General features: G+C 37.3%; 3 protein-coding genes and 1 long non-coding RNA gene across 4 annotated transcripts; 2 read left to right on the top strand and 2 right to left on the bottom strand.

The window, feature by feature from the left end:
- Positions 1 to 6227: 6227 nt before the first annotated feature.
- On the top strand, positions 6228 to 8896 carry LOC113306402. The gene is made up of 6 exons (XM_026555345.1): positions 6228 to 6426; positions 6544 to 6816; positions 6918 to 7059; positions 8127 to 8339; positions 8521 to 8542; positions 8687 to 8896. The coding sequence occupies exons 1-6, from the start codon at positions 6228 to 6230 to the stop codon at positions 8894 to 8896; spliced, it is 1059 nt and encodes a 352-aa protein (XP_026411130.1).
- An 805-nt stretch (positions 8897 to 9701) lies between these two features.
- Positions 9702 to 12183, bottom strand: LOC113306401 (sulfite exporter TauE/SafE family protein 3-like). The gene is made up of 11 exons (XM_026555344.1): positions 12178 to 12183; positions 11933 to 12092; positions 11599 to 11799; positions 11452 to 11516; positions 11340 to 11364; positions 11155 to 11234; positions 10861 to 10947; positions 10412 to 10633; positions 10181 to 10274; positions 9925 to 10065; positions 9702 to 9798 (listed from the first exon to the last, which is right to left on the bottom strand). Exons 1-11 carry the CDS (start codon positions 12181 to 12183, stop codon positions 9713 to 9715), a joined length of 1167 nt encoding a protein of 388 aa, XP_026411129.1. The 3' UTR covers positions 9702 to 9712.
- Positions 12184 to 14841: 2658 nt separating this feature from the next.
- LOC113304886 (helicase SEN1-like) lies at positions 14842 to 19523 on the top strand. The gene is made up of 9 exons (XM_026554015.1): positions 14842 to 14958; positions 15111 to 15665; positions 15859 to 17076; positions 17163 to 17487; positions 17576 to 17831; positions 17916 to 18132; positions 18256 to 18626; positions 18743 to 18880; positions 19241 to 19523. The coding sequence occupies exons 1-9, from the start codon at positions 14848 to 14850 to the stop codon at positions 19317 to 19319; spliced, it is 3270 nt and encodes a 1089-aa protein (XP_026409800.1). The 5' UTR covers positions 14842 to 14847; the 3' UTR covers positions 19320 to 19523.
- A 329-nt stretch (positions 19524 to 19852) lies between these two features.
- Positions 19853 to 23673, bottom strand: LOC113304685. The gene is made up of 2 exons (XR_003338332.1): positions 23427 to 23673; positions 19853 to 20673 (listed from the first exon to the last, which is right to left on the bottom strand). It is a non-coding gene; the product is annotated as an uncharacterized LOC113304685 (long non-coding RNA).
- Positions 23674 to 23987: the final 314 nt, after the last annotated feature.

The following is a 23987-nucleotide window of genomic DNA, read 5'->3' as shown; positions in this document are numbered from 1 at the left end:
AATCATTCGTCTTCCTCTTATGCTTGAATTAAAGCACACGAACTTTGATTTCTTCAATATACAAGTTCATCTTGTCTGTTTTAAGGACTTCCTTAGACAAACACTCCTTAAGAGGATACACACATAGGCTAAGATTTTTCATCGCCTGAAACAACAACATCTCTTAAGGTCAGTACAATATGTATTACATACACAATTTAAGATGTACCTCAAGTATGACAAGTCATATCACAAGTCTCTGATCAGATTATCCCAGTAATTCTTTTGAGATACTAGTGTGTTTGTATACACCTGCTATACTGCATATTTACAACACACATTAACCGCATCGAGTTTGACAAATACTAATTTCCTTCAGAATATCTTCTGGTTCACTTAGATCCTTTAGATCATATCAATCAACTTGGTCTTTCAGTCAAATCGTAAATATCACATGTACTATTCACTAGTACATTCTTTATAGCTACCTCAAAATTAAGGTTAGTGCAATATATATCACATATTTGTAATTAAACATGTACCTCATGCATTCCAATCTCTCGACCTCTAATCAGAGCATCCTGGTGATTTCCCAGGGTAAACGCGGATATGCACATCTGTTTTACAACACATAAACACGTTAGACAGAAACTATGTCCTCAAAATTTCTTTTGATTACTTACTGATCCTTTAGACCACGTTAAAACACATTAGTTTCCTGCCAAATCTTCAACATCTAAGATTTGTTAGTGGTTGTAAAATATATAACAATGGAATACCGAAATATATGCATTAATATCCAGCAAATTTTATATGTGCGTTTGCAAACAAACTGGCCAAAAGGCCTTGAACACGTTAAGCATTCCTATGACAGACACCCCCCACATTTAGATGATTTAAAATTAGTTAAGGCTTACCTCTTGCTTTGAGCTAGTGCATAGCAGCAATGGGTACAACAACTAATCATCACAAAATGATCCTCTCTTTTCGTTGAAATTCTCAGCACAAAACATCACTTTAAAGGTGTACAAACTTAAGTAACTTCTTAAAGATAGTCACATGATTGTTAAGCCTAACGTGATTTCCATAGCACCTTTGCATGAGGAGATGCATTGTAAATTAACTTACTCGTTCTGCCAGGTATGTTTTTGCATGATGGAGGACTCACTTTCATTGACACAATCTAGTGTTCCAGTTCCCGCATCCATCGCCTCATCTTTGCACGCAATTTATTTACCTGACAAAAGATCTTATGTGGTTTCCTGTGTGGCACCTAGCATAGCTTATACAAGCACAAGTCAGGGATTCAACACAGAGATTAATTGTTAATTAAGCTGAAAAATCATCAAACAATTCATAAGGATAATTGTTGTTTCCAGCTTCAACAGTCCCAGGATACCGGTAGCCCGCACTACTACTGGGAACTGGATGCTCACCGTAACCTGCTTGAGTAGTCCCATATGGCACATGACCACCAACCTGACCACCTTGAGCATATCCAGGTGCTTCATGAGCAGTAGGTTGACTATAACCAGACAGGGCGCCTTGCTGAGCGTAAACATGAGGTGGTTGCTGCGTGTACTCATCATCAAAAACAGCTGGTGCTGCACCGTCTGGAGAATAGTTTGCTGTGATGGGTGAAGATACATTCTCCACCCTCCTACCCCTTCCAAATTGAGAATACTATTTCCGATGTATTGGAGCAACATTTCACTTATTTGCGTGAGAGACTAGAATCAGCAATACTATAATTTTCCTTTGAAGTAAATTCGCAAGGTATTCAATTATGAGAAACTGAAACAGAATTGTACCCCTTAAGTACATTCAACCTCACAAAATTTTCGTCCTCAACTCGTATTGCATTTCCACTAAAGGCAGTATATCACTCTCATACAAGTCGGTGTTTAAGGTTGCATCTAGGACAGTCCATGACCATCAAATGATTCTGTAAGCCGAGGACGCTTCAACACGACAATAAACACATGCTCCAACAGCTTTACTGACTTGGGCCTCTCTCACCCTACCTGCCAATGCTATATAGCACCTGATGGCTCCGGCAATCGCTTTACAATAATATTTTTGTACAACCAGCAGGTCCGGAACCCTCAACAATTCAATATAGGCCTGGAGAGTCAATTTTTAAGAAGGATAGGAACGGACGTCGAATAGGTCTTCAGTCATTGCGTAGAGCTTCTCCACAGCAAAGAACCTTCTACTAGAAGTCTCGAATTTTTGTAGGCGGTAATAACTCTCTCCAGAAGTAAGCTCAAACCACATCGACTGCCTTAAGTAATGCAAATTATCGTGTCGATCTAAATCCTCTCCTGTACAACCAGCCCCTGCTCAGCCAAATTCCCCTGCACAAAATCCTCTCCTGTATAAGCAGCCGCCTGCTCAACCAAATTTCCCTTCAGAAGCAACCAGCGTGCATCTCAGCTCATAGCATCAGCAACTACTCTTAGTTTCTCAATTGGTGTAGCCCAAATATCAAGTTCAAATGTTGATACACCTCTGAAGGTACCAGACATGTCGTAGCTTTCTGATAATCAATGAACCGAACACCAACTGGGAACAAAGCAAGGGATTCTCATCTTTCCATCGTGACTCGGCCTCCCTGACTTCATCTCGATCTCGTCATCACCACGATCAACTCCATCATCACCGAAGTATACCAACATTACTCTGCCATCATGAACACATCCCTGATGAACCAACATCTCATTACTGCATATACTACTGGCATAACTCATCACGAGCTCCTATTTCTCCATGTTCTACTTCATTAGTCACCCGGTCTCCATCTTTAATCTAACCAGTATCAAACAGAAACCATGACTCTTTTCTCTCGAGTTTTTATTTTGCCATCAGTATTGGCAGCACCACCCTGCCGTGTCATCACAAACTAACGACTCTTCATCTTCTCTGTTTTCTTACTCGAGATCTTTCCAAGACTCCATTGCTGACATTCATCCGTAAGGATCCTTTCTTATTAGGGTTCAAAAAATTCAACTCATGAAAAATCAAGACCAACGCTTCACTTTAAAGTTCAAAAGGTTTCAATCCCAGTGCTCGCAATTCTCGTACACTATGTTGTGTAGGCTTTGTTTTCTGAACAGTCTTTCCGAGATAATCTCCCCTCCTTTCTTTCTCAAGCACCGACTGATATATCTGAAAGTGTCCCATCTTGGTTTAGTACGCGACGTACGTACACAACCACTTTCGTATTCCTTCTTAAGCGGATGGAGGTAAAATCCACAGACACGGACAGGAGTATATCTTCTAGGAGCAAGAAGTACTTGCTCATTTGTAATCGGATTCCAAATACGGAAAACCGATGGACCAAGTAGATCCAAGCTTGTTGCAGCCTTAAAGTTCTCAGCTGTACCATCTTCAGAAATAAAAAGTTTGACGACATTGCCCACGTATTGCGTAAGAGATTGGATCACAATGGTGGGAGTAATAGCTCTGAAGCCTCGGTCTAAGTGCGCCCGAATGAAATTGTCTTCTTGGCGTTGGTCCAGTAGTTTGATTTCAACTGATGCCCTTAACTTCTCCAGGGCTAGCTAGCTCAATGAAAAAGGATACGTACTCCTCGCTAGCATGATCACAGCCGTCTGAAAAAAAAAACGTATCTTCCAATCATAACCACCAACTGCGAATTTGCCACTAGACTTGTATTTACCAACTCCCATTCCTTTGCATGAGAATATCCGTTTATCTTAAACTCATGAGAACCTTGCACAGTCTCATAAAATAACTCCGATGAAGAAATCTCCGACTTTGAAACTCTCGGACTTTTTGCTTCGTTAGGGGCCATGATGATCTTTAGATATTGAAACTGACAGAGAAAAATTGTTATTAAAAAAAATTTCTTGTCTTAAGATTGTTGGATAATAACAATTAAAAATTAATCAATCAACTAATAATATAAGAGGCACTTATCTGTTTTTTGTGTGTTCTCCTTAGTCAACTGTTAATGTCTTGAACATCCTGTTAAACACCATGGAAACAAGGAAACGGTAATGGTAGATTGAGGCGCATGTTCAACATACTGTCCTTAAGACAAGAATGCCCGGCTACACTCTGAAAAAGATGATGCTATAGCCCTACGGGTACATCTGCCTCCAAGATACAACAATCTTAACAAGCTTGAATAGCACATTCAAACTTGTCCTTCTAGAACTTGGCAGCGGAAAAACTCACGAATCGTTAGCACTTAAAACCCTCGTATCAAACATCGAAAAACGAAGAAGAAGTACTCAAAAACACACGGGGATATATGAGAGGTTTTTCTATATATAACAGCAATAAAAAGAGGTTATACATATATAAAACCCTAACCCAAATCCAAAAAATATATAGTAAACTTATCCCGTAAAAAACTAAGAGATAAATTTGGAAGGTGTTTTTATTTTTTTGGAAAAACCTTTTTATTAGTAATTTTTATTCACATAAAACTGTATTTTTTCCAACATTATTCACCACCACTTTGACACTTATATAATTTCTGCAAACTCTTTATAATGAATGTATATATAGAGCTCTTACGGTGAATTCAAGCTAAGTTTCATATATAGTAATGGAGAAATACGAGAAGTTTGTCTTACACGTCAGGCTTTTGGGAGCTATCCCCATCTGCCGCGTTGTTGTTCGGCTTACCGTGCTTCTTCTAATGAAATTAGTAATCGCGTTATCTTTACCGCGTGACTATTCGTTCGTGCTCTTCCATTGTTCGCGCGTGAATATTCTTCACCTTGTTTCTTAGTAATTGTTATGTCTTCGTACTAAAGGTTGTTTTGTTTAGAGCGAAGTTGTATATTTATTTTGTGCGATATTTCTCCCCTACATTTGTTTGTTGTTTGATACCTAGACTTTCATCGACAATCATTTGACCTTTCCATAATTTTCTACATTTAAGTTTTTCAAAAAACAAAATAAGCATAATAAGTTGACAATGCTGAATACATGTTCACAAAACAATTGATTTTTGCCAGAATTATTGATAATTTGATACTACAAAAATGGGTTTTTTCTTTTCTATCTCCCTAATATCACTAGTTAAAATTACTGACTAAAACGGCCGTCATTCTTTTTAAATTTGCTAGATTACCAAAAAAAAGATATGAACTTTTAGTGGTGGATATATTTGCAAATTGTTGAGACCACAGATCTTTTTAAAATTATTATAAGTTATGAAGATGTTGCCCCTATTTATTGAAGTACTAAATCCAAACAAAGAGATAATTTTTTCGTAGTCATTTGTGCAAAACATGGGCCTTGATCCCCACTGGGGTTTCTTGTCACGAGGCAAGGGTCGGAAATGCTATGCCTCACGGCCGGCTCTTGAACTGAGAGTGTCTTGTTTGCAGGGCCGGTCCTGAGTTTTTTTTTGCGGCAAAGCATACAAAAAAAGGAATTGCCCCCATAGATGTATATATTTTTTTACACTGCCGTTATAGTTGTTCTAACAAGAGATTCTTTTAACTCTTCTTTACATATCGTATGAATACTATTTATCATTTCTCAATGGCACGAAACTACTGCTTAGTGCTTACTGAGTTAGTTCTAAAGTTATGGTTAAAAAAAGATGAAGAAGTTATTCCTAAATTTAAGCTTCCTTAGACCTCAAAATGATTTCTTCTCTATGGCCCTTTACGGGGGCATTTTGCGGATGACTGCTAACAAGTGGTGCTATAGCCTGATGAAGCTATAACGGAGTTGCATTGTATTCCTATATGTTTAGTGCATTAATATGAACATTGCATGCTTGGTTTATAGAAAGGAAGGAATGATAAAACATGCGCAGAAGCCAAGGTTTTGAAAGATTGCACGTAGTTAATTTTGTGGTAAATGTGGAAACACTGCATCCCTGAAATACATTTGGAAGACCTTGTTCGAGTAACTTTATGTTTTAATGCAGGATTATGCATGCCTTATAGAGTCTGACAATCTCAAACAGAATGTCAAACCAAGCAAGATTCAGGAAATATAGCGCATTGAGCGTACCGCGTGCAGCTATTGAATTTTGAAGATTCTGTACAACCGCATAAATGCTTTCTTCGATGGTTTACAACAAATGTTTAGTTGTTCACATTGGATTCGTTGTTTATATGTCGAGATTTCTTTGTTTACATCGAATGCAATTTCTCCGAGCATATCGACATTTAGTTGTTTACTAAAACAGTACTTTCCATTAGGGACTTCCATAGCCTAGCCTCCTTGTGCTCAGCAAGTAAGAAGAGGCAACAATGTCAAGCCTTCTGGAGGAGAACCTGGAGAACATCTTTTTAAGGTTACAAGTGAAGCAGCCATTAAGACGCAGGTGTGTATGCAAGCTTTGGTGTACACTAATCCATACTGCAAATTTCATTTCTAAACATCTCAATCTTAGTATCAAAGAATACAACAGTACACTATTGTTGAAGTGTTACCGGCCTGGTTATAAAGGTAATGTATTCTACACAATGGAATATAATTCATTGTTTTCGTCATTAACATCCTCATCAACAGAAACATATGAATGTGATGAGGCTGTTGAGATGGATTAGCCATTAATTTCTGCAGATAATGGAGTAGAGATATCGGGATCTTGTAATGGATTGCTTTGCGTACGCACTAGCTTCCCTGGTGGTGAGGATGAGGATGCAATTAGTCTTTGGAACCCATCTTCTAATGAGTACAAGGAATTACCTTCATCACCAAATGAATTTTCAAGTGAGGACACCGGTTTATATGGGTTTGCCTATGACTCTCAGGATGATGATTACAAGGTTGTAAGAGTCGTGGACTATTACTATAATAATTATTATGATACTGGAATGACGTCGAGGTGTATACGTTACGATCAAATTCATGGAAAGATATCGGTCCTGTACCTTATCTTTTTCCTAGTCATAAAATACCTGGGGTAATTGTAAATGGAGTTCTGCACTGGTTAGGAGCTAAAATTAGTGACCCCAACTTTGTCGGAATAGCTTTCGATATCGGTACTGAGACATTCAAGGACTTGGAAGTAGAATGGCTACATCTACCAGAGAGTGATGAGGATATCTATAATTACAGCTTGGGAGTCTTAAGGAGGTGCTTTTGTTTACTATTTAAAGTATTTGATGTTCAGGTCGATGTGTGTATCCATTAAATTCATAAACATGTGATATATTATTACTGGTCCTGACGACAACCACCATTACGACTACAAGTCTATAACAATGATGGAGCATCATCATAGGCTGTGTTCCATTTTTGAATGTAGAATTTGAATACCTTTTTGATCTTTAAAACCTTACTCATTTTTCACGATTTTTGTTCTTTCTTTTTTTTACTGTTTACACCCATCCAAGATGGTCCTTTTCTTGGGTTGTCGGTTAATTGCACCGCAAGTTTAAGAACCAAACTGTACTTTGCCGATTTATTAATACAATGAAAACCCTCGACACAAAAAAAAGGGGATACATACTCCTTAAAAGAGGTTACCGGTGGAACCTAAATTTTATCTTAAAAGGACGGCACTATGAAGGTGAGAAAGAAAATCCCAAATTTTTGTTCTAAGCTCAAACAAAGAGTTACCAGTACCAAGAAGGTCAAGCAGCAACTAATACCAATCCTTCTTGAAGAAATCAAGCAGCAACCAATACCAATCCTTCCTGAAGAAATCATTTATTCTTATAACTTGTCTTGTTTTTTTTTTTTTTGTGTTTTGCCTAGTCTGTTACTCCTTTTTTTTAGTCTATTTGGGTAGACTTTTGTACATTCTTCATTTCTAATATATTTTCTCTTTTCCGATCAAAAAAAAAAAAAAGTTGCCAGTAAAATCTCTCTTAAGATTCAAGTGTGTATGCAGACATTGGAACACTCAATTCAATAACCCTAATTTTTTCTACAACAACAGCATTATTTTCTTAATAAAACGTGACAACAAATTATATATACTCTTTATATTACGATTCATCGGCATTGTTATCACATACTACTGATGCACCTGTTAAAGAAATTACTAACCCATATAGTAATGGTTCTTGTAATGGATTGGTTTGCTTAAGTCTTTTCAAAGGTAGATTTTATTGCCTTTGGAACCCATACACTAGAGACTACAATTATGTACCAAGATCAAGAAAACCATATGCATCCACGACTGATGACGCCTGCAGGTTTATCGTATCAGCACATGGGTTTGGATATGATTCTGAGACTGATGACTACAAGTTTGTCGATCTTGGGTGTATAAGCGGTGAATCCGATAAGTCTGAAATGCATATATATTCTTTAAGATCAGATTCATGGAAACCAGCGAAATACATCCCTTACGTGTGTAAAGAAGATGTACTAGTACCAGGGCTGTACTTTAATGGATCTCTTCATTGGTTTGCAAAATCATGTTTACAACGAAACAACCCTTCCTCATCCTACTACAAAGTCTTAATTGCTTTGGATTGGAAAAGAGGTTGTCCGAGAAGTATCACAGCCAGAAAATTTGGATGCAGAGAAATTTGCTGATGTTAAATATGTGGATGTGTTGAGTGGGTGTCTTTGTATGCTTTGCAGCACACCTGTGGATGGATTTGAAGTATGGATGATGAATAATTATGGAGTAGGAGAATCTTGGATTCAACTTTATAAAATTTCTCAACTGAAAGTTATTCAGCATGTTCAATCGATTCAGTACCTTAGGAGGATAAAATATTTTTAAAATGGCCAGATTCTACTGCAGATTAAATATCATTCGGGGGTCCGCGGTGATGTTGAGGTTTTGGTTTTGTATGACCCAAAGGATGAAAGAGCAAGGGTTTTGAAGCTCGATAAGGATATGAATCCAGTACATTCACAGTTGGAGACTTACGTGCAGAGCTTAGTTTCACTTAAACCCGGTGCGCACAGAAAGCAGGAAAATAAGGATACAAGTAAAGCAATGAAGGTATAATGGTTAACACGGTCACATTAGCTACAATTCTACAGAACAGTTGAATGCCTTTTCTTTTTGGAAGGTAGTAGAGCATTTTAACCTCAAAAGTTATTTTTGACACATTACAGAGTATCCCATCTCTAACATAATTACATGTTTGGGTTTTGAAAGTTTGATTCTTAATAATTGAATTATTAGACTAATTGCTAGTTATTTTTCAAGTAATTCCAAGAGCCAGGTTATTGATAAAACGAAAGGGGAAAAGATTACGGGGAATGGAGGATAGACACCCCCACAAGGACTGTCCACTAATACCAATTAAAATGAGATGACAAAGTCTGCTTTTCTAATTACAAGTAGAACACATGGGATAGTTAGCAGTTCATGGTGAATTACTACGTAACAAAAGTATTCCTTCATGGGCCGTGGACCTCCTTTTCTTACGAAATTAACCGTCATTTTGAAGTGTGTTCCCTCCTAATAGTTAGTATGACACTGAAGTCTGAGTGGGTTAAGAAACTTGAAGGAATATTTAGACATTTTTATGAATTCATATTTCAGTCACTTTTTTTGACAACAACAATCAAGAGACAGGGATGCTCTAAGAAAACTTTACAACGTATGATTTAGTTAAAGTTCGCTAGAACCAGAACCAGCAAGAAGGGCCTAAACCAAAATGCACAGATTTGTCTTAGAGAAGATGAGTAAGAAAAGAAGAAAAAAGAGAATAATCTTTCAGTCTTAAATAGAAAATATTCTATTTTCTTGCTAAGCTTTTTTTCCAAGGGACAAAAAGAATGTTAAGAATATAACTTCTGAAGAACGGAAGGGGTACTAAGCATGTCTTTGACACAGATTCCGAAATCCCAAGTACTGGTTTAGCTCAATCTTCTCGATGGCATCCACTATTCCAACACCACCTATTCAATATAAATTAGTGTTTAAATACCTTTGTTAATCTCTCGAATACTGTTACTTAAACTGTGAAATGCTGGAAATCTTGAGTCTCTATACAAATAGTAGTGCACTTATGATTAAGTTCTCACCTAATAAAATTGTGCACACGAAAATGTTGAAAACTACAACGAAAATAATAACAGATGGCCTCCCAAGTAATGTGACCATCTTTCTTCCTACATGCTGGCCTAGAAACCCACCGGTAGCTGCCACGGAGAGGAAGTATAGTGCTGCAAAAAGAAAACAGAAACATTTAATAGTTAATCACACTACGACAGTATTAAGGTATATAAAACGCAGGAAATGGACAATATCCACAAGAAGAGGAAAATGGGATTTGCTAACCATAAGGGATCGGAAAAGGCGTTAGATAGTAAAACTCAATAGCAGATAAGGATGCAGAGAACATCACGATGAAAGTAGCTGTAGCACTAGAGACCTGCACGACAAAAATTCAAGGAGTCATGTTTTTACAATCCAACTGGACGAGTCATGAACTCTTGTTACGACTTGAAAACCTGAAAAGAGAGATGGTAAGAAATGCTCAAGTTCCAAAAGGAGGGCGAGGTAATGCACCTGAGGAGCAATGCCAAGCTCCAAGAAGAAAGGAACCAAAATGAAGCTGGAACCAAGACGAAGAAGCTCACCAACCATACCAGAAAGTAAACCAGTTAAACAGTATATTATTAGCTGATGCTTTTTCCATTTCATGCCCCCTACTCCCATTAAAGCAATCACCTTCTTTCCCTTATATAAGCTATCTGCCTGATACAAAGACCCTCCAACTGAAACTGGGATCTGCAGTACATACAATATCATTATTTGATGTTCCAGGACAGGATTTAAGGAACTCTATGGGCGACTTCGTACCTGCATTGTGGACAGAATCCAGTATGACATTGAACATGTTGTTGTTTCGTTCTGTGTTACATAAACGCATGAAGGTTATTCTTCCCCGGTTAGATCATTAGATCCAAATACATTGGAGAAAACCCTAACATGGTCAATGAAAAAATGGCACAAACCTTTGCAATCTGCAGAAGAAGGAACGCCATCCAGATAAAAATGAGAATGACAAGTTCGTTCCAGTAAACATTCTCAAAGATAGGAACCTGGGACAGGTTTGATAATTAGATATGTTAATTGTCGATCATGAGAGGTGAAATAATACTTATGGAACAGACCTTGACTTGTTTAGATGCATTTATATTCTTTAGAGAGCCATTGCTGAGGAAATTTGGAATATACTTTTGATCCACTGCTTCATTACCAATTTCATGAAAAGTCATCTAGATAAATGAAGAAAGAGTGATACTAACCACTGAATTTGTCTTCATCGGAGTGCCACCACTTGAACTGCTTGATACGGGTTTGTTGCCCGATTCTTCGCCAACAGTACCTTAACAGCAAGGGAAGGATAAATATGCAACAACTTCAAAAGAAACAGATTAGAGCGAAGAATACCCTTAAAGTTTATAAAGGAAAAGAATGCCGCACAACTCACCATACTCCAAACACTTGACAACGTCCTGAATTACAAGGAGAAAGAGTCAGTGCTAGATGCATAAGAATCTATCAGAACAAACATGCAAAGGAGATGGGAACAGGATAAATACCTTCTTTAAGATGGTTTCCTTTTTCCATATTGGTATACCTTTTAAGATCGCCATGGTTAATGGGCCTACAAACAGTCGGTTGTCAAGAATAGATTCAAGTAGAAAACAACAAGTAACATATTTTATGCTATTTTGAGTAGCGTTTACCTATAACAAGAATAACTAGAAGAATTGTGACTATCCAGTCAGGAAAAACCAAGCGTAAAGAAACTCCTATACTGATCCCAAGCATGAGCATTGGCTGGATGAGAAGTGCCAAGTTGTAATCCATAACTGGCATTTCAAGGGTTGGATGCCTTCGCTTGAGGTTGTAGTATACGGTTGTTACAGCTGCACCTGCCACCATGCCTAACCAAATAACAAAATTCCTTACTTCGTCACTCGTATACACATTTTGAATATATAGATCGGATGAATGGTTTAAGAGTAGTATTGATGTATATCTGCATTTGAAGCAATAATAAATACTCCCTAGTCTTACATTTTGATATTGGAGCGGACGATCCATGATCAAATCCTATGATAAAGATAAGCATGGGAACAAAAATTCCACCCCCGCCACCTCCTCCTATACTCCCAAGTGCACCTCCCAAAAACCCGATAATTGAACCAACAATAATCCGCCAACCGAATACAAATACCTGTAAAGCCAAACAAGCACCATGCTCAAAATCACTTTTGTGTAATGGAATGGTAAGAAGAAAACTAAATTCTCACATGCCTTACTTCCATTACTGCACTCCAATAGTTCCCTGTTTTTACTCAGCTCTAGGATGGGATATTGAAATGGAAGCAATGCAGGTAATTATACAACTCTCTTTTTAGTTGGCAATAGGCACAGCCATTTGCTGGCATGTCAAAATACGGATCTTGGCATCCCATTCTGCTCATTATTAAATGTCATTTTCTTGTACCCAACCAAAATCAAGAACAAAAACAATCATGTAAACAATTTGCTTGTCTTTTATGTGCACTTTAAATTTTCTTTTTTCCCATCAAGAGAATATGAAGTAGACAGAATATGTCGACTGATGAAATGGGAAATGGGGATAAATTGGCCGCCAATGATTACTGTTTCCATTTACTCTCAACTATCTTTGTTATTGGTTTCACTAGTGGGATCCTTTTCGAAAAATCTATAGAGAGTCGACGCATAAAATAATCGAAAAATGTTAACTAATGATATTCTCAGTGGACTCTCCATATGGAAACGCTTACCTGCAAAAGAGCAATCCAATTAGATGGAACAGAAAATCTAACTCACTAACCGAAAATTTTTCCTTGCCAAATTCACCTCATAGCAATTACCATGAAGTCGCCCATGTGCTTTAAAAGGCTAGTAGGCTACAAGTAGCTTCATAAAGTAAAGACTAGCCTATTCGTTGGGTTTAGATAGATTTGATTCTGGTTTGTGATGCTCCAAAAAGCATAAATAGTGGCATCCAGCATATTTGACTAAATAAAAACATTGTTATTCGAAAAATATGGTACATTTTTGGACCATGCCAATTAAGCAGATATAGCCAAACCTTTTTGGTCCCTACTCTACACGTTGGTTAAGTGCATATCTCAATATGCCGTACACTGCATGGTGTTTAAGTGCGCATATCATCATGTTGTGCACTACAATGACGTGTTAGAATGCGTTTCTCATCATGTCCTACACTACACGGTGTTTTAGAATCTGCACCTCATCAAAAATCGGTTTCAAATGAGTGGATACTAGCCGAATTTGGGTATGATATTACCTGAGATCCTCGTACGTGGATATTGGGTACGTCGGTATGACATAGGCTCATATCTAAATCAAGTGTAAGTGATGTCAAGGAGCTAGCTCTATATAAAAGCAAAAATGCTTCTTATACTCCAACAATTTTACACAAAAGTAATTCTTCTGGCCTATGAGAGTTGATGTGTTTCCATGGTTCTAATTATGCCTCCATCTCTCCAACACTGATTCCCACATTGTCTTGTCTAGGTGCAGATAGAGTAGGATCGCCAAGATGCTTCAGAGCTAATTACTCAATTTAATAATAGTTAAGATTATAGAAAAAATTTGTGCAGTTTGTGCCGTAAAGAATCCACATCCCATCTTCTTTTCCACTGCACATTTGCGAGAGATATTTGGTTGTATTTTGTGAAACTCTAAAGGGTTATGCCCAACTGTATTAACACGATCTTCAAAAGTTGGGGAGTGAAGAACTTACATGTTGCAGCTAGATCTCTATGGCAAGTGCTACCGGAAGCTATTACTTGGACCATTTGGGATGTCAGAAACGGCATCATATTTAATAATGAGATTGCAACCTTTACTAAAACCACTGAAATGGTAAAGACGCAAGCTTTCTTATGGTGCGGGAACTTGGATTCCATGAAGGGCAATGGCCTAAACTATATTATGGCTAACTGGGTATTCCTTTTGCGACGTAGGGTCTGCAAGGGCTTTGGTTTTAAGCCTGGGAATTTTCCGTTTCTTTTGTTGTTTTCTTAATCTTTTTCTTCTTCTTGGGCATGGGGTGGTTGTGTTTGTACTTTTTCTTTTTTTTATTAAAAGCAATATACTAGAAAACTTAAATTGCTGGCTAGAAACACTTCGTTTCTGCCATGATATAATAAAGAAGCAAAACCCAACAGAATTGGTATTGTACAATGTACATAGAGATGATCGCCTACTTAACTACGTGAATCCTACAGTTGTTTTAACTTTGTGTATATATAGCTAAGTAATATCGACAGTAGGTTACTAAGTTTTCACATCATATCTACTAACAACACAAATCTCAAGGAAAATGTAGCCGTTGTGATAGGGACTTGGGAGTGATTTCATTTTATTTATTTTTCCTCTTTTTGACAACATCATCAATGACCTCTATCTTCATTTAACAAAATTGCTTACGATGAGTCGATGACTTCAATTTGATAATACTACTAGTGCATATATTGATACGACTATGGCCTCGATATATGAAAAGTCGTGGGCTAGGAATGTGTGAATATCCATGCATGCATGCGTTTCCCATATTGAATACACTGATACATATGTATGGAGTAGATAGCTAGATAATTGCAAAAGGCAGAATTTTGAAGTACGTCGTTTATAAACTATTCTTGTCTTTTTTCTGTGTAATGCGAGAGCAGAAAAAATAAGTATCCTCAGAGCATGCAGCACTGAGATCAACAAGAAGTAAACTGGTTGACTGGTTGTTGTTCTTGCTGTAACTTGTTCAGCTACCTTGTTGCTCTCGTTGTAGAGTGTTCATTTGTCATTTCTTTCTTTTTTCCTTTTTAATAGAATCTTTAAATTTTTACCTCAAAAAAAACAAAAAAAGCTGGTTACTATCTCTATATCCGGTGAAGAGGAGACCAAAAAGCTAACTGATCAGTAGGAGTGCAGCAATGTCATCTTCTTCGAAGAAAGATGGCAATGAAAAAAGAGATAGTTTGGTTGACCAAGTGTTCTCTTGGTCTCTTCATGATATTTTCAATCATAATCTTTACAAAGATAAGGTACTCATTGATCTCATGTACATTCAGGACTATAGTGTTTTCTTTTGCTTACATATGAATGTTTGTGTTCATGGCCAAGAAGTTACTTCGCACGTTTTTTAATTTCCTTTACTAGGATTTTTATGTTCAGTTCAACTTTGACATTTTGGCAGGTAAACAAAATTCCAAAGACATTCTCATCAGTGAACCAATACTTGGATTCATACCGTTATCCTCTTCTTGAAGAGACACATGCTGATTTCTTGTCAAATATGATGAATTTGTATAAGGCACCGAAATGCAAAATTCTATCTGTTGAGAAACATAAACATTATAAACCACCCAGGAACTTCATTTACACTATGTTATTAGATCATATGGGAGAAGATGGAACACCTGACAAGAACGTATACAAGCCTCAAGGTTCTGATATAATTGCTTTCTCAGATGTGAGGCCTGAGCGTGTCAAGGACTTTGTTCGAGTGTCATATATTCCTGCTATGATTTTAGGTGTTGATGATGAGGAGATACCTTATTTGGTAAAAGTTCTTACGTCAAAACCCATTATAGTAGAAGATGAAAACGGTGAAGAGAACCTGATTAATGATCCCCTTTTTGCTGTATATCTTATAAACATGACAACAAATCTTCGCATATGGAGGGCACTACATCCAAGTGGCGCCAGAAATGAAAATATTATCAAGGAGGCTCTGCGGGCTAATTCCCAGGTTAGTTTTCACTAGTTTATGACTCTAGTTGCTTCTCATTGGTAGTTGTATGTTGCCGTACATTGTGCAGTAATGTTAACGCCAAAAAGGCAATACATAATTTCAATCTTAGAATGGTGTTTGTCTGTTTGAAGTTTTCTTAAGGATAGTTTGACATCCTCATTCTGTTTTGGCTTTCATTTTGTTTGCACAGGCTGAAGTTGACTGTAACATCTGTTCTCAAGAAGCTGAACTGGTTCTCAGCAAAGGCTTGCAGTCGTTCAATCTCAACGAATCTCAATTTGGTGCAGTGTTACGTTCTATTGCAACAAGTTCATGTAGTCACAAAAATTCAGTCAAGCTTATCTGGGGGCCTCCTGGCACTGGGAAAACAAAGACAATTGGTATACTTCTTTGGGCACTTTTAAAAATGAAATGTAAGGCTCTTACATGCGCTCCAACTAACACCGCAGTTGTGGAGGTAACTAGAAGGCTGATGAGTATTGTTGGGGAAACCTTGGAAAGTAACAATTATGGGTTGGGTGACATAGTATTATTTGGGAATGATAAAAGAATGAATATTGATGCTCGTGGCGACCTTGGAGATGTTTTTCTTGATTATCGCAGTAAGATACTGTGGGATTGCTTGAACCCACGCACTGGATGGGGAGTTCAGTTAAAATCAATGATATGTTTGCTTGAAGAAGCATATCAGCAGTTCCTTGTCTACGGAGAAAATAAAAAACTAGAGAAAGAGAAAGATGTTTCTTGTAAAATGGAGCAAATGGAAGAAATAGAAGAGGAAACAGTAGGCCTTTCTGTAACCGTTGGACAATCTGGTGAAAGTAGCACCGGTGAGGAAGCGGTAAATGAAGAATTTAGTGAGTTTCTACTAAAACGGTTTTCGTTGATAGAGAAAGACATGAGATTTTCAATTGAATCTATCTCTTCTCACATGCCTACCTCATTCATTTCTGTCACAATGGTAAACAAAATGTACACTACCCTTGATTTGCTCAAGTTTTTTCGGGTTTCGCTAGTAAAGGATTCTTATTCCAATCAAGAGCTCAAGAAAGTCTTCTCTGATTCTGAAATAAAAGATTGCAGCAGCAAAACAACCTCTGTGTTGCTATTACGGAAGAGCCGAGTTGAGTGCCTTGAAGTTTTGAGATTCCTTGAAGAGTTTAAGTTTCCTAATTTTCATGATGTAGGATCGATAAAAGAGTTTTGTTTGCAAAAGGCTTGCCTCATTTTCTGCACTGCTTCAAGCTCAGCCAAACTAAGTACAATTAAGGAACTGAAGTTGGTAATCATCGATGAAGCTGCCCAACTTAAAGAGTGTGAATCAGCTATTCCGCTTCAACTAACTTATGTCAGACATGCAATTCTCATAGGCGATGAACGACAATTGCCTGCAATGGTTCAAAGCAAGGTTAGCATTCCTCTTAATTTGTGCTTCTTACTTTGTGTACAATCTTGTCAGACTACTTGACTTGGTGTTCTATTCTTCATAATTAGATTTCTGAAAAGGCTGAGTTTGGTAGAAGTCTCTTTGAGAGATTGGTGTCACTCGGTCAGAATAAGCATCTCTTGAATATCCAGTACAGAATGCACCCTTCCATAAGTGTTTTCCCAAATGTTGAATTCTACAACAAACAAATATTAGATGCTCCAACTGTCAAAGGAAGAACTTATACCAGAAATTTGCTTCAAGGGAGAATGTACGGGCCTTTCTCGTTTATAGATGTTTCTTATGGGAAGGAGGAATTCAATGATATGCACAGCTGCAGAAATCCGGTGGAAGTAGCAGTGATTTCAGCCATAATTGAGAACCTTTACAAAGGTAGTATTTTTTTTTTAACCGTCTTCAGAAATTTTACATGCTTCAATAACTATATAGTAATTTTGGTTGCTCTCACATCTACATGCAGCTTCAATTGCAAACAATAACAAAGTCAGTGTTGGGGTTATATCCCCTTACAAAGCACAAGTATTTGCGCTCATTGATAAACTTGGCAACAGATTTGAGGCACACAGTAATTTCTCAGTGAGTGTTCGATCTGTTGATGGGTTTCAAGGAGCCGAGGAAGATGTTATAATTATGTCTACTGTCAGGTCCAATGGCAACGGATCAGTGGGATTCCTCTCGAATCATCAAAGAACAAATGTTGCTCTAACAAGGGCAAGGTATGGTTTATATATGAAGTAATCTGGTTTCATAATTCTGTATATTCAGTCTTTATTAAGGAGGCTTTGCGTTTTTCATTGTAGGTACTGCCTTTGGGTTGTGGGGAATGGACAAACTTTAATGAACAGTGATTCAGTGTGGAGGAAACTAGTGCAATCTTCTAAGGACAGGGGATGTTTCTTTAGAGTTGATGATGACAAGATGTTATCGAAAGCAGTTATAGACTCCTTGATTGAGCTTAACCAGCTTGAAGATTTACTAAACATGGATTCTTTACTCTTTAAAGGTGCTAAATGGAAGGTATACAATCTATATTTTTACTACATTTGTGATATAATCCTAGATGAATAAGCGCCACATTTTCTCCTATTGCTCAAAATGTTTTTATTTAATGATCTCTGTGCACTTGTTCGACTGTAATAGGTTATCTTTGGTGATGGATTTTGGAGCTCTTTATCGGGAATAAAGAGTGTTGAGTTCCGCAAGAACTTAGTTTCTTTGTTAATGAAGCTTTCAAGTGGATGGCGTCAACGTTCTCAAAAAGAAAAGGAGCTCAAAACTAATGATGGGGATGTTGCACAGCTATTGCAGAGGAACCAGATCAATGGGCGTCTAAATCTACTTTGGACTACAGATATTGTCAAAGAAAAGTCAAATTACATCCAAGTGCTAAAAATTTTGGATATACTGCCGTCAGCGGAGATACCTCCTAGACTTGCTAAAAGTCTAGATGCCATTTTTCAGAGTTACACAGTCCAAAAAATGTGCCGCTGCAAGCACAAACGTCTTGAAGGGTACACTCAATGAGATAATCCATGATTCTCCCCTTGTATTTTGTCTTTTGAGGTATAATTTGGTAAGAAAAAACATTTCTTTGATCAGTTCTGATTTAATATTTTCTTTTTTGAAGGGTACTAGAAGTTCCAATGAGTTGGGAGATCAGTCCTGATGATACTATTGGTGCTGGAACTAATTATGAGGACTTGTCAGCTGCACTGGCTTCACTAAATCTTGCTAAGGAACACATCCCAAAGAGTCATGGTTCAAGGTCAGTTTTGTAGTTATCAGTTCTTACCTGCTTTTTTTGTGCATATATTGAAACATGGAGCTGAAAGTTGTAAAAATTGGGATCGATCTGTCGGATAGATTTTATCATTCTGCTCATCTCCCAAGGGCCTGAAAGTGCATATCTGGGCATATGAGATGCTTCTCATCATACTGGTTTTAAACAAGATACTTGTATGGAACACTCCACGACTCTTTATGTTCTTTTTCTCATCTATTGCATCTTTTTCAGAACTTTGTGATTATTGTGTGGATAGAACAAATTTTAGTGTCAGGTTCAAATATTTGGTATCTAAATCAGTTCAAGAACTTTGAAGGTTTTTCTACATCTGGTAATATGCAGGGGTCAGAGTTCACGAGCGTCAAAGCCCAGGGGATTCAGGAACAAGGCTACGTCAAAGCAGGAGTGGCACGTAGTATAAGAAAGGATGATGCGTGAAAGTAGTTCCAAGGAGTTTTTCCTGCAACATGTCATATAGGTTGTGATTGATGTTTCCAGCATTTCTTGTTTAAAGCACGTAATTTCTAATTCGAGGAACGGTGTATTGGAATTTGTTATTTTGGTAGATTATAGGAAGATTGTCGTTGTTACTTTAGTCATCTATCAGACTGCAAATAGACCCTCTCATATAACTAACATAAGCATTAAAGTTTCTTCCAGTAAAAAGAGCATGTGGATTGGACTGAATGGTTGTGCCCAGGCAAAAGCCATTCTTCTAATCTGACAGTTTAAGTATCCCTATCAAGAAAAAAAAACAGTTTAGTATCCCTACTTGGTTGCGGGGCAAGGATGTTAAAGTGATACTCATGCAACAATTACCAATGGGATATAAGCTCATGCAAATTTTTACCAATTACCAGTAAGATAAAAAAAAATTACCCAAAAAAAAACGAAAGATTCCTAATTTGCTTATACTGGAGTTGAATTAACTCAGTACATGAGGAAAAGTTCAAATTATCCTGAAAGGTTCATAACACTTGAGCCAGCTGTATACATACACAGGAACACAGGAATTAACAATATTTTTGAGATAGAAAATGAAGAAGTACTGTAAGACGAAAGAATACTCAACATTCCTGTACACAAATATAGAAATCGAGTTCATCCCAGATGAACAGATGACAAACAGACAAAGAATGGAATACAAAACTTCACTTGATATTATTGGGAACCAAGAGAATTGGTGGTCTGAGAGAAAAAGGCCACAGAGACACCATGTCAATACAGCAACGGATAGCTATTAAAGTAAACTGTAAGGTTATTCCAATTCAACTAGCAAGCTTGAAAGCATCGATGAAGAGACCATACGTGAACCCCATCTTAAAATTGTTAAGTAGAGCTAGGGGGAAAGTTACCTTGGGTCGGCTGTAATAAAACCTTGTCACATACTCTGTGAGAAGAACACATAGAACAGCAGCTATTACATCGTTTACTCCTAAAGCTCCGAATGATAAGGAAATTGTTTGAGCCACATAAAACCCACCCAATAAAGAGATACCTCCAAATAAAGTTCTTCGAGAGGGACTTTTGAAGTAGTTCCTCGAGAGGTCTGGAATAAACCGGATTACGTCTATGAGTCTTCTTGGACCCTCATTGTCTTGCACAGCTCGAATGCTGATAAAACCAGGGGAGGAGCTAGACCTGAAAACTCTGCTTTTTCGACTGGGGGTCTTTGTCCCAAGAATTGAGCTGAAGTTATGGAGGCATGGAGAAATGACGATCAATCCATATGTCATTGCAGGCTCTTCTACTCTGAGTAAGAGGGAGCCGAAAGTCTGTTCAAAACAATAAAAATAGAAGTATTAGGAGACTTAAAATGGGACTAACTAATATAGATATTTCAAGCATTGGACTTAACTGGTAAAAGGTTTAGCATTGTATATCATAAATATAAGCCATTCATGTAGAAATCCTGGCTCAATGTTTTGTAAAGCAAATGACTGATGTAGGTGCAATAATTGAAAGTATGCAGAACCCATCCTTCTAACTATGACCAGCATTTGTACAGTTCAGTTTAGTCGATTACTTGATTCACATTTGACCAGTGTCAAAAAGACCCCACTACATAACTGGTTGACATGAAGTATCAAGTATGGAGGAGTCGATCGTAAGTCCCTGTCAATCACATGATGGAGTCTCCTTGATTCATGAAAGCTACAGAAAAACTCTCTTTATTTACGAAACACCAATCTGAGCACAGTGCAGTCAATTTGCAGGGTTTTGGTATAAGCGATCTGAGATGTTTATCAATTTAGTTTGGTTATATTAACAATCCTACAGTCCTATATTGGACTGTCACAATCAGTGCCAAAGAATCGGCTAGATAGCTATAGTGTAAATCTATGCGGCTCCTATTGGGGATGTTTCACAATTGCACACATACAAAATATATGTATGGATAAATTATACAGAAAAGAATGAGAAGCAAGAAAGAAACAAGCAGCACCAGTAGTACAAGATTTATGTCCTAAAGACAGTTCAATCGCCTTGTTACTGGTGAACAAGTTTGTTTTAGTAACTGATCTCAAACTTCGTAACAGCACGAAAATTGAATAATAGTGTACTAAACAAGCAAACACAAGAAAATAACTTGGTTTCGCTAATAAAAATACCAGATTGAATGGGTCATCTTATAAAAAGTGTCATTGGCAACCAGCGCTATACTAAAAATGGAATAACAAGAACTTGGCTTCCATAACAAAATACCCTACTGAATGCACCATAGGGCAACCAGAGCGGTGCTAAAATTGGAATAACAAGAACAGCCAAGCCAAATTAATGGATGAATAATAAACTAATTAAGTAAAGAAGGGTTGTACATAATTCTCTATGGTGGGAACTAAGTGGAGTTGCTGAAAAGTGAACCAATACCAGGCAACCTATAGAGCATAAAGGATCCTACCTGAGGTTGGTAACAACTACAGATCTCCGCTGTAGTTCATTCCAAACTAGTAAAAAAACTAGCCAGCTTATCAGCACTGATGAACGAAAAATATGAAACCCCATACCAAACTTCTCACACACAATGGCATAGACCATGAATGCAAGAAACCCAGATCAATTCTACCTTCTAAGTAGCATTTGTGGCGGCTTCAGTAAACAATTTTAATTACAAGTAGATAAAGCTCACAGAAAAATTGAAAAAATAAAATGCCTATGGTATATGTATACAATTTACAACAACAAACAAAATAATTTCCTCAATCAACTAAAGAACTGCACCGAAATTCTAGTATACATAGAATTAAAGTAATTTTGATATGAATTCAGAAAGAAGAAAAAGGTAGAATATGAACCATTTGTAGAAATCCTGGTTCAATGTTTTCCAAAGCAAATGACTAATGAAGGTGCAATAATTCAAAAGTACCCAGAACCCATCCTTCTAATACTTGTAGAGTTCAGTTTAGTCAATTAACATTTGACCAGTGTCAAAAAGACCCCACCACATAACTGGCTGACATGAAGTATCAAGTATGGACGAATGGATTGTATGTCCATGCCAATCACATGATGGAATTTCCTTGATGCATGAAAGCTACAAAAAACTCTATTCTTTCATTTAGAAAACACCTATATGTTCAGTCAATTTCAAGGGTTTTGGAATACGCAATCTGAGATGTTTATCAATCTAATTTTGGCTATATCAACAATCCTGTATTAGACTGTCACAATCAGTGCCAAAGAATCGGGTAGATAGGTATAGTGTAAATGTATGTGGCTCCTATTGGGATGTTTCACAATTGCAAACATACAAAATACACAGATAGATAAATTGTACAGAAACAATGAGAACCAAGAAAGGAACGAGCAACACCGGTACAAGATTTACGTGCTATAGACAGTTTAATCTCCCTGTTACTGGTGAAAATTGAATAACACTGTACTAAACAAGCAAACACAAGAAACATAACATAACTTGGTTTCCCTAATAAAATACCAGACTGAATGGCTTATCAGATAAAAAGCGCCATTGGCAACCAGCGGTATGCTAAAAAAGAAGAAGAACAGGAACCAGCTAAATTAGTGGATAAATTAAACAAGGGTTCTACATGATTCTCTACACTGGCAACTAAGTGGAGTTGCTAAAAAGTGAACCAATACCAGGCAACCTATAGAGCATAAGGAAACCACCTGCAGATTGGTGGAATCCATTGCTGATGTTGCTAACCACTACAGGTCTCGCCTTAGTTAACTCCAAACCAGTAATGAACTAGCCAGCTTATCAGGACTGATGAACGAAAAATATGAAACTCCATCCCAAACTTCTCACACACAATGACATAGACCATGAATGCAAGAAACCCAGATCAATTCACTTCTAAGTGGCATTTGCAATTCTAATTACAAGTACATAAAACTCAAAGAAAAAATTGAAGAAAAATGAAATGCCTAAAGTACATGTACACAATTTACAACAACAAACAAAATAATTCCTTCAATTAACTAAACAACTGCAAGCAAATTTATAGTATACATCAAATTAAAGTGATTCTGATATGGGTTCAGTAAGAAGAAAATGGTAGAATACCTGTATTCTAACCTCCTCTTCTTCTCAAAAGCAAGGATACCAATTTGACGATAGTTTAGAAATGAGAGACTTCAAATTCTTTGTAGATTGAGAGGGAGAGAAGTAAATAAATAATCAATTTGCTCCCATGATACAGTATATGGAGATTTTAATGTCTTCATACTTGGAAATTTTAACTTTCAACATTGAAGAAATGTATGGTTTTTCTCTGTGAAACCGAGAGCAGATAGAACAAAGAGAGGAAGAGGAAGTCTGAGGAAGTGATAGGCCCAGATTCGGGAGCAGATTTATACAGGGTTATGCCCCAGATCTAACGATCAGTGTTAAAAGTGGAGATCTAGCAGTGAAACAACATTCTATGGCCCAAGGTTTGAAAAACGGGTCACGCCTCATGTCACGGTCATTGGGTGTGACCGTTATATCGCGTTTTGTCGAGTGTGAATACGTTACGGGCAAAAAAAAATGTTATTTAGAAAAAAACGTGTTTTTTATATGTCATTTAAAAATAACAGGCGTTATAACAATTAAACAGGAAATAAAAAAAAATTATTCTGAAATTCC

This window comes from Papaver somniferum, chromosome 8 (assembly GCF_003573695.1).
Source record: "Papaver somniferum cultivar HN1 chromosome 8, ASM357369v1, whole genome shotgun sequence".
NCBI lineage: Eukaryota > Viridiplantae > Streptophyta > Magnoliopsida > Ranunculales > Papaveraceae > Papaver > Papaver somniferum.
The sequence above is the reverse complement of the archived record's forward strand: the minus strand, read 5'-3'. Positions and strand labels throughout refer to the sequence as shown.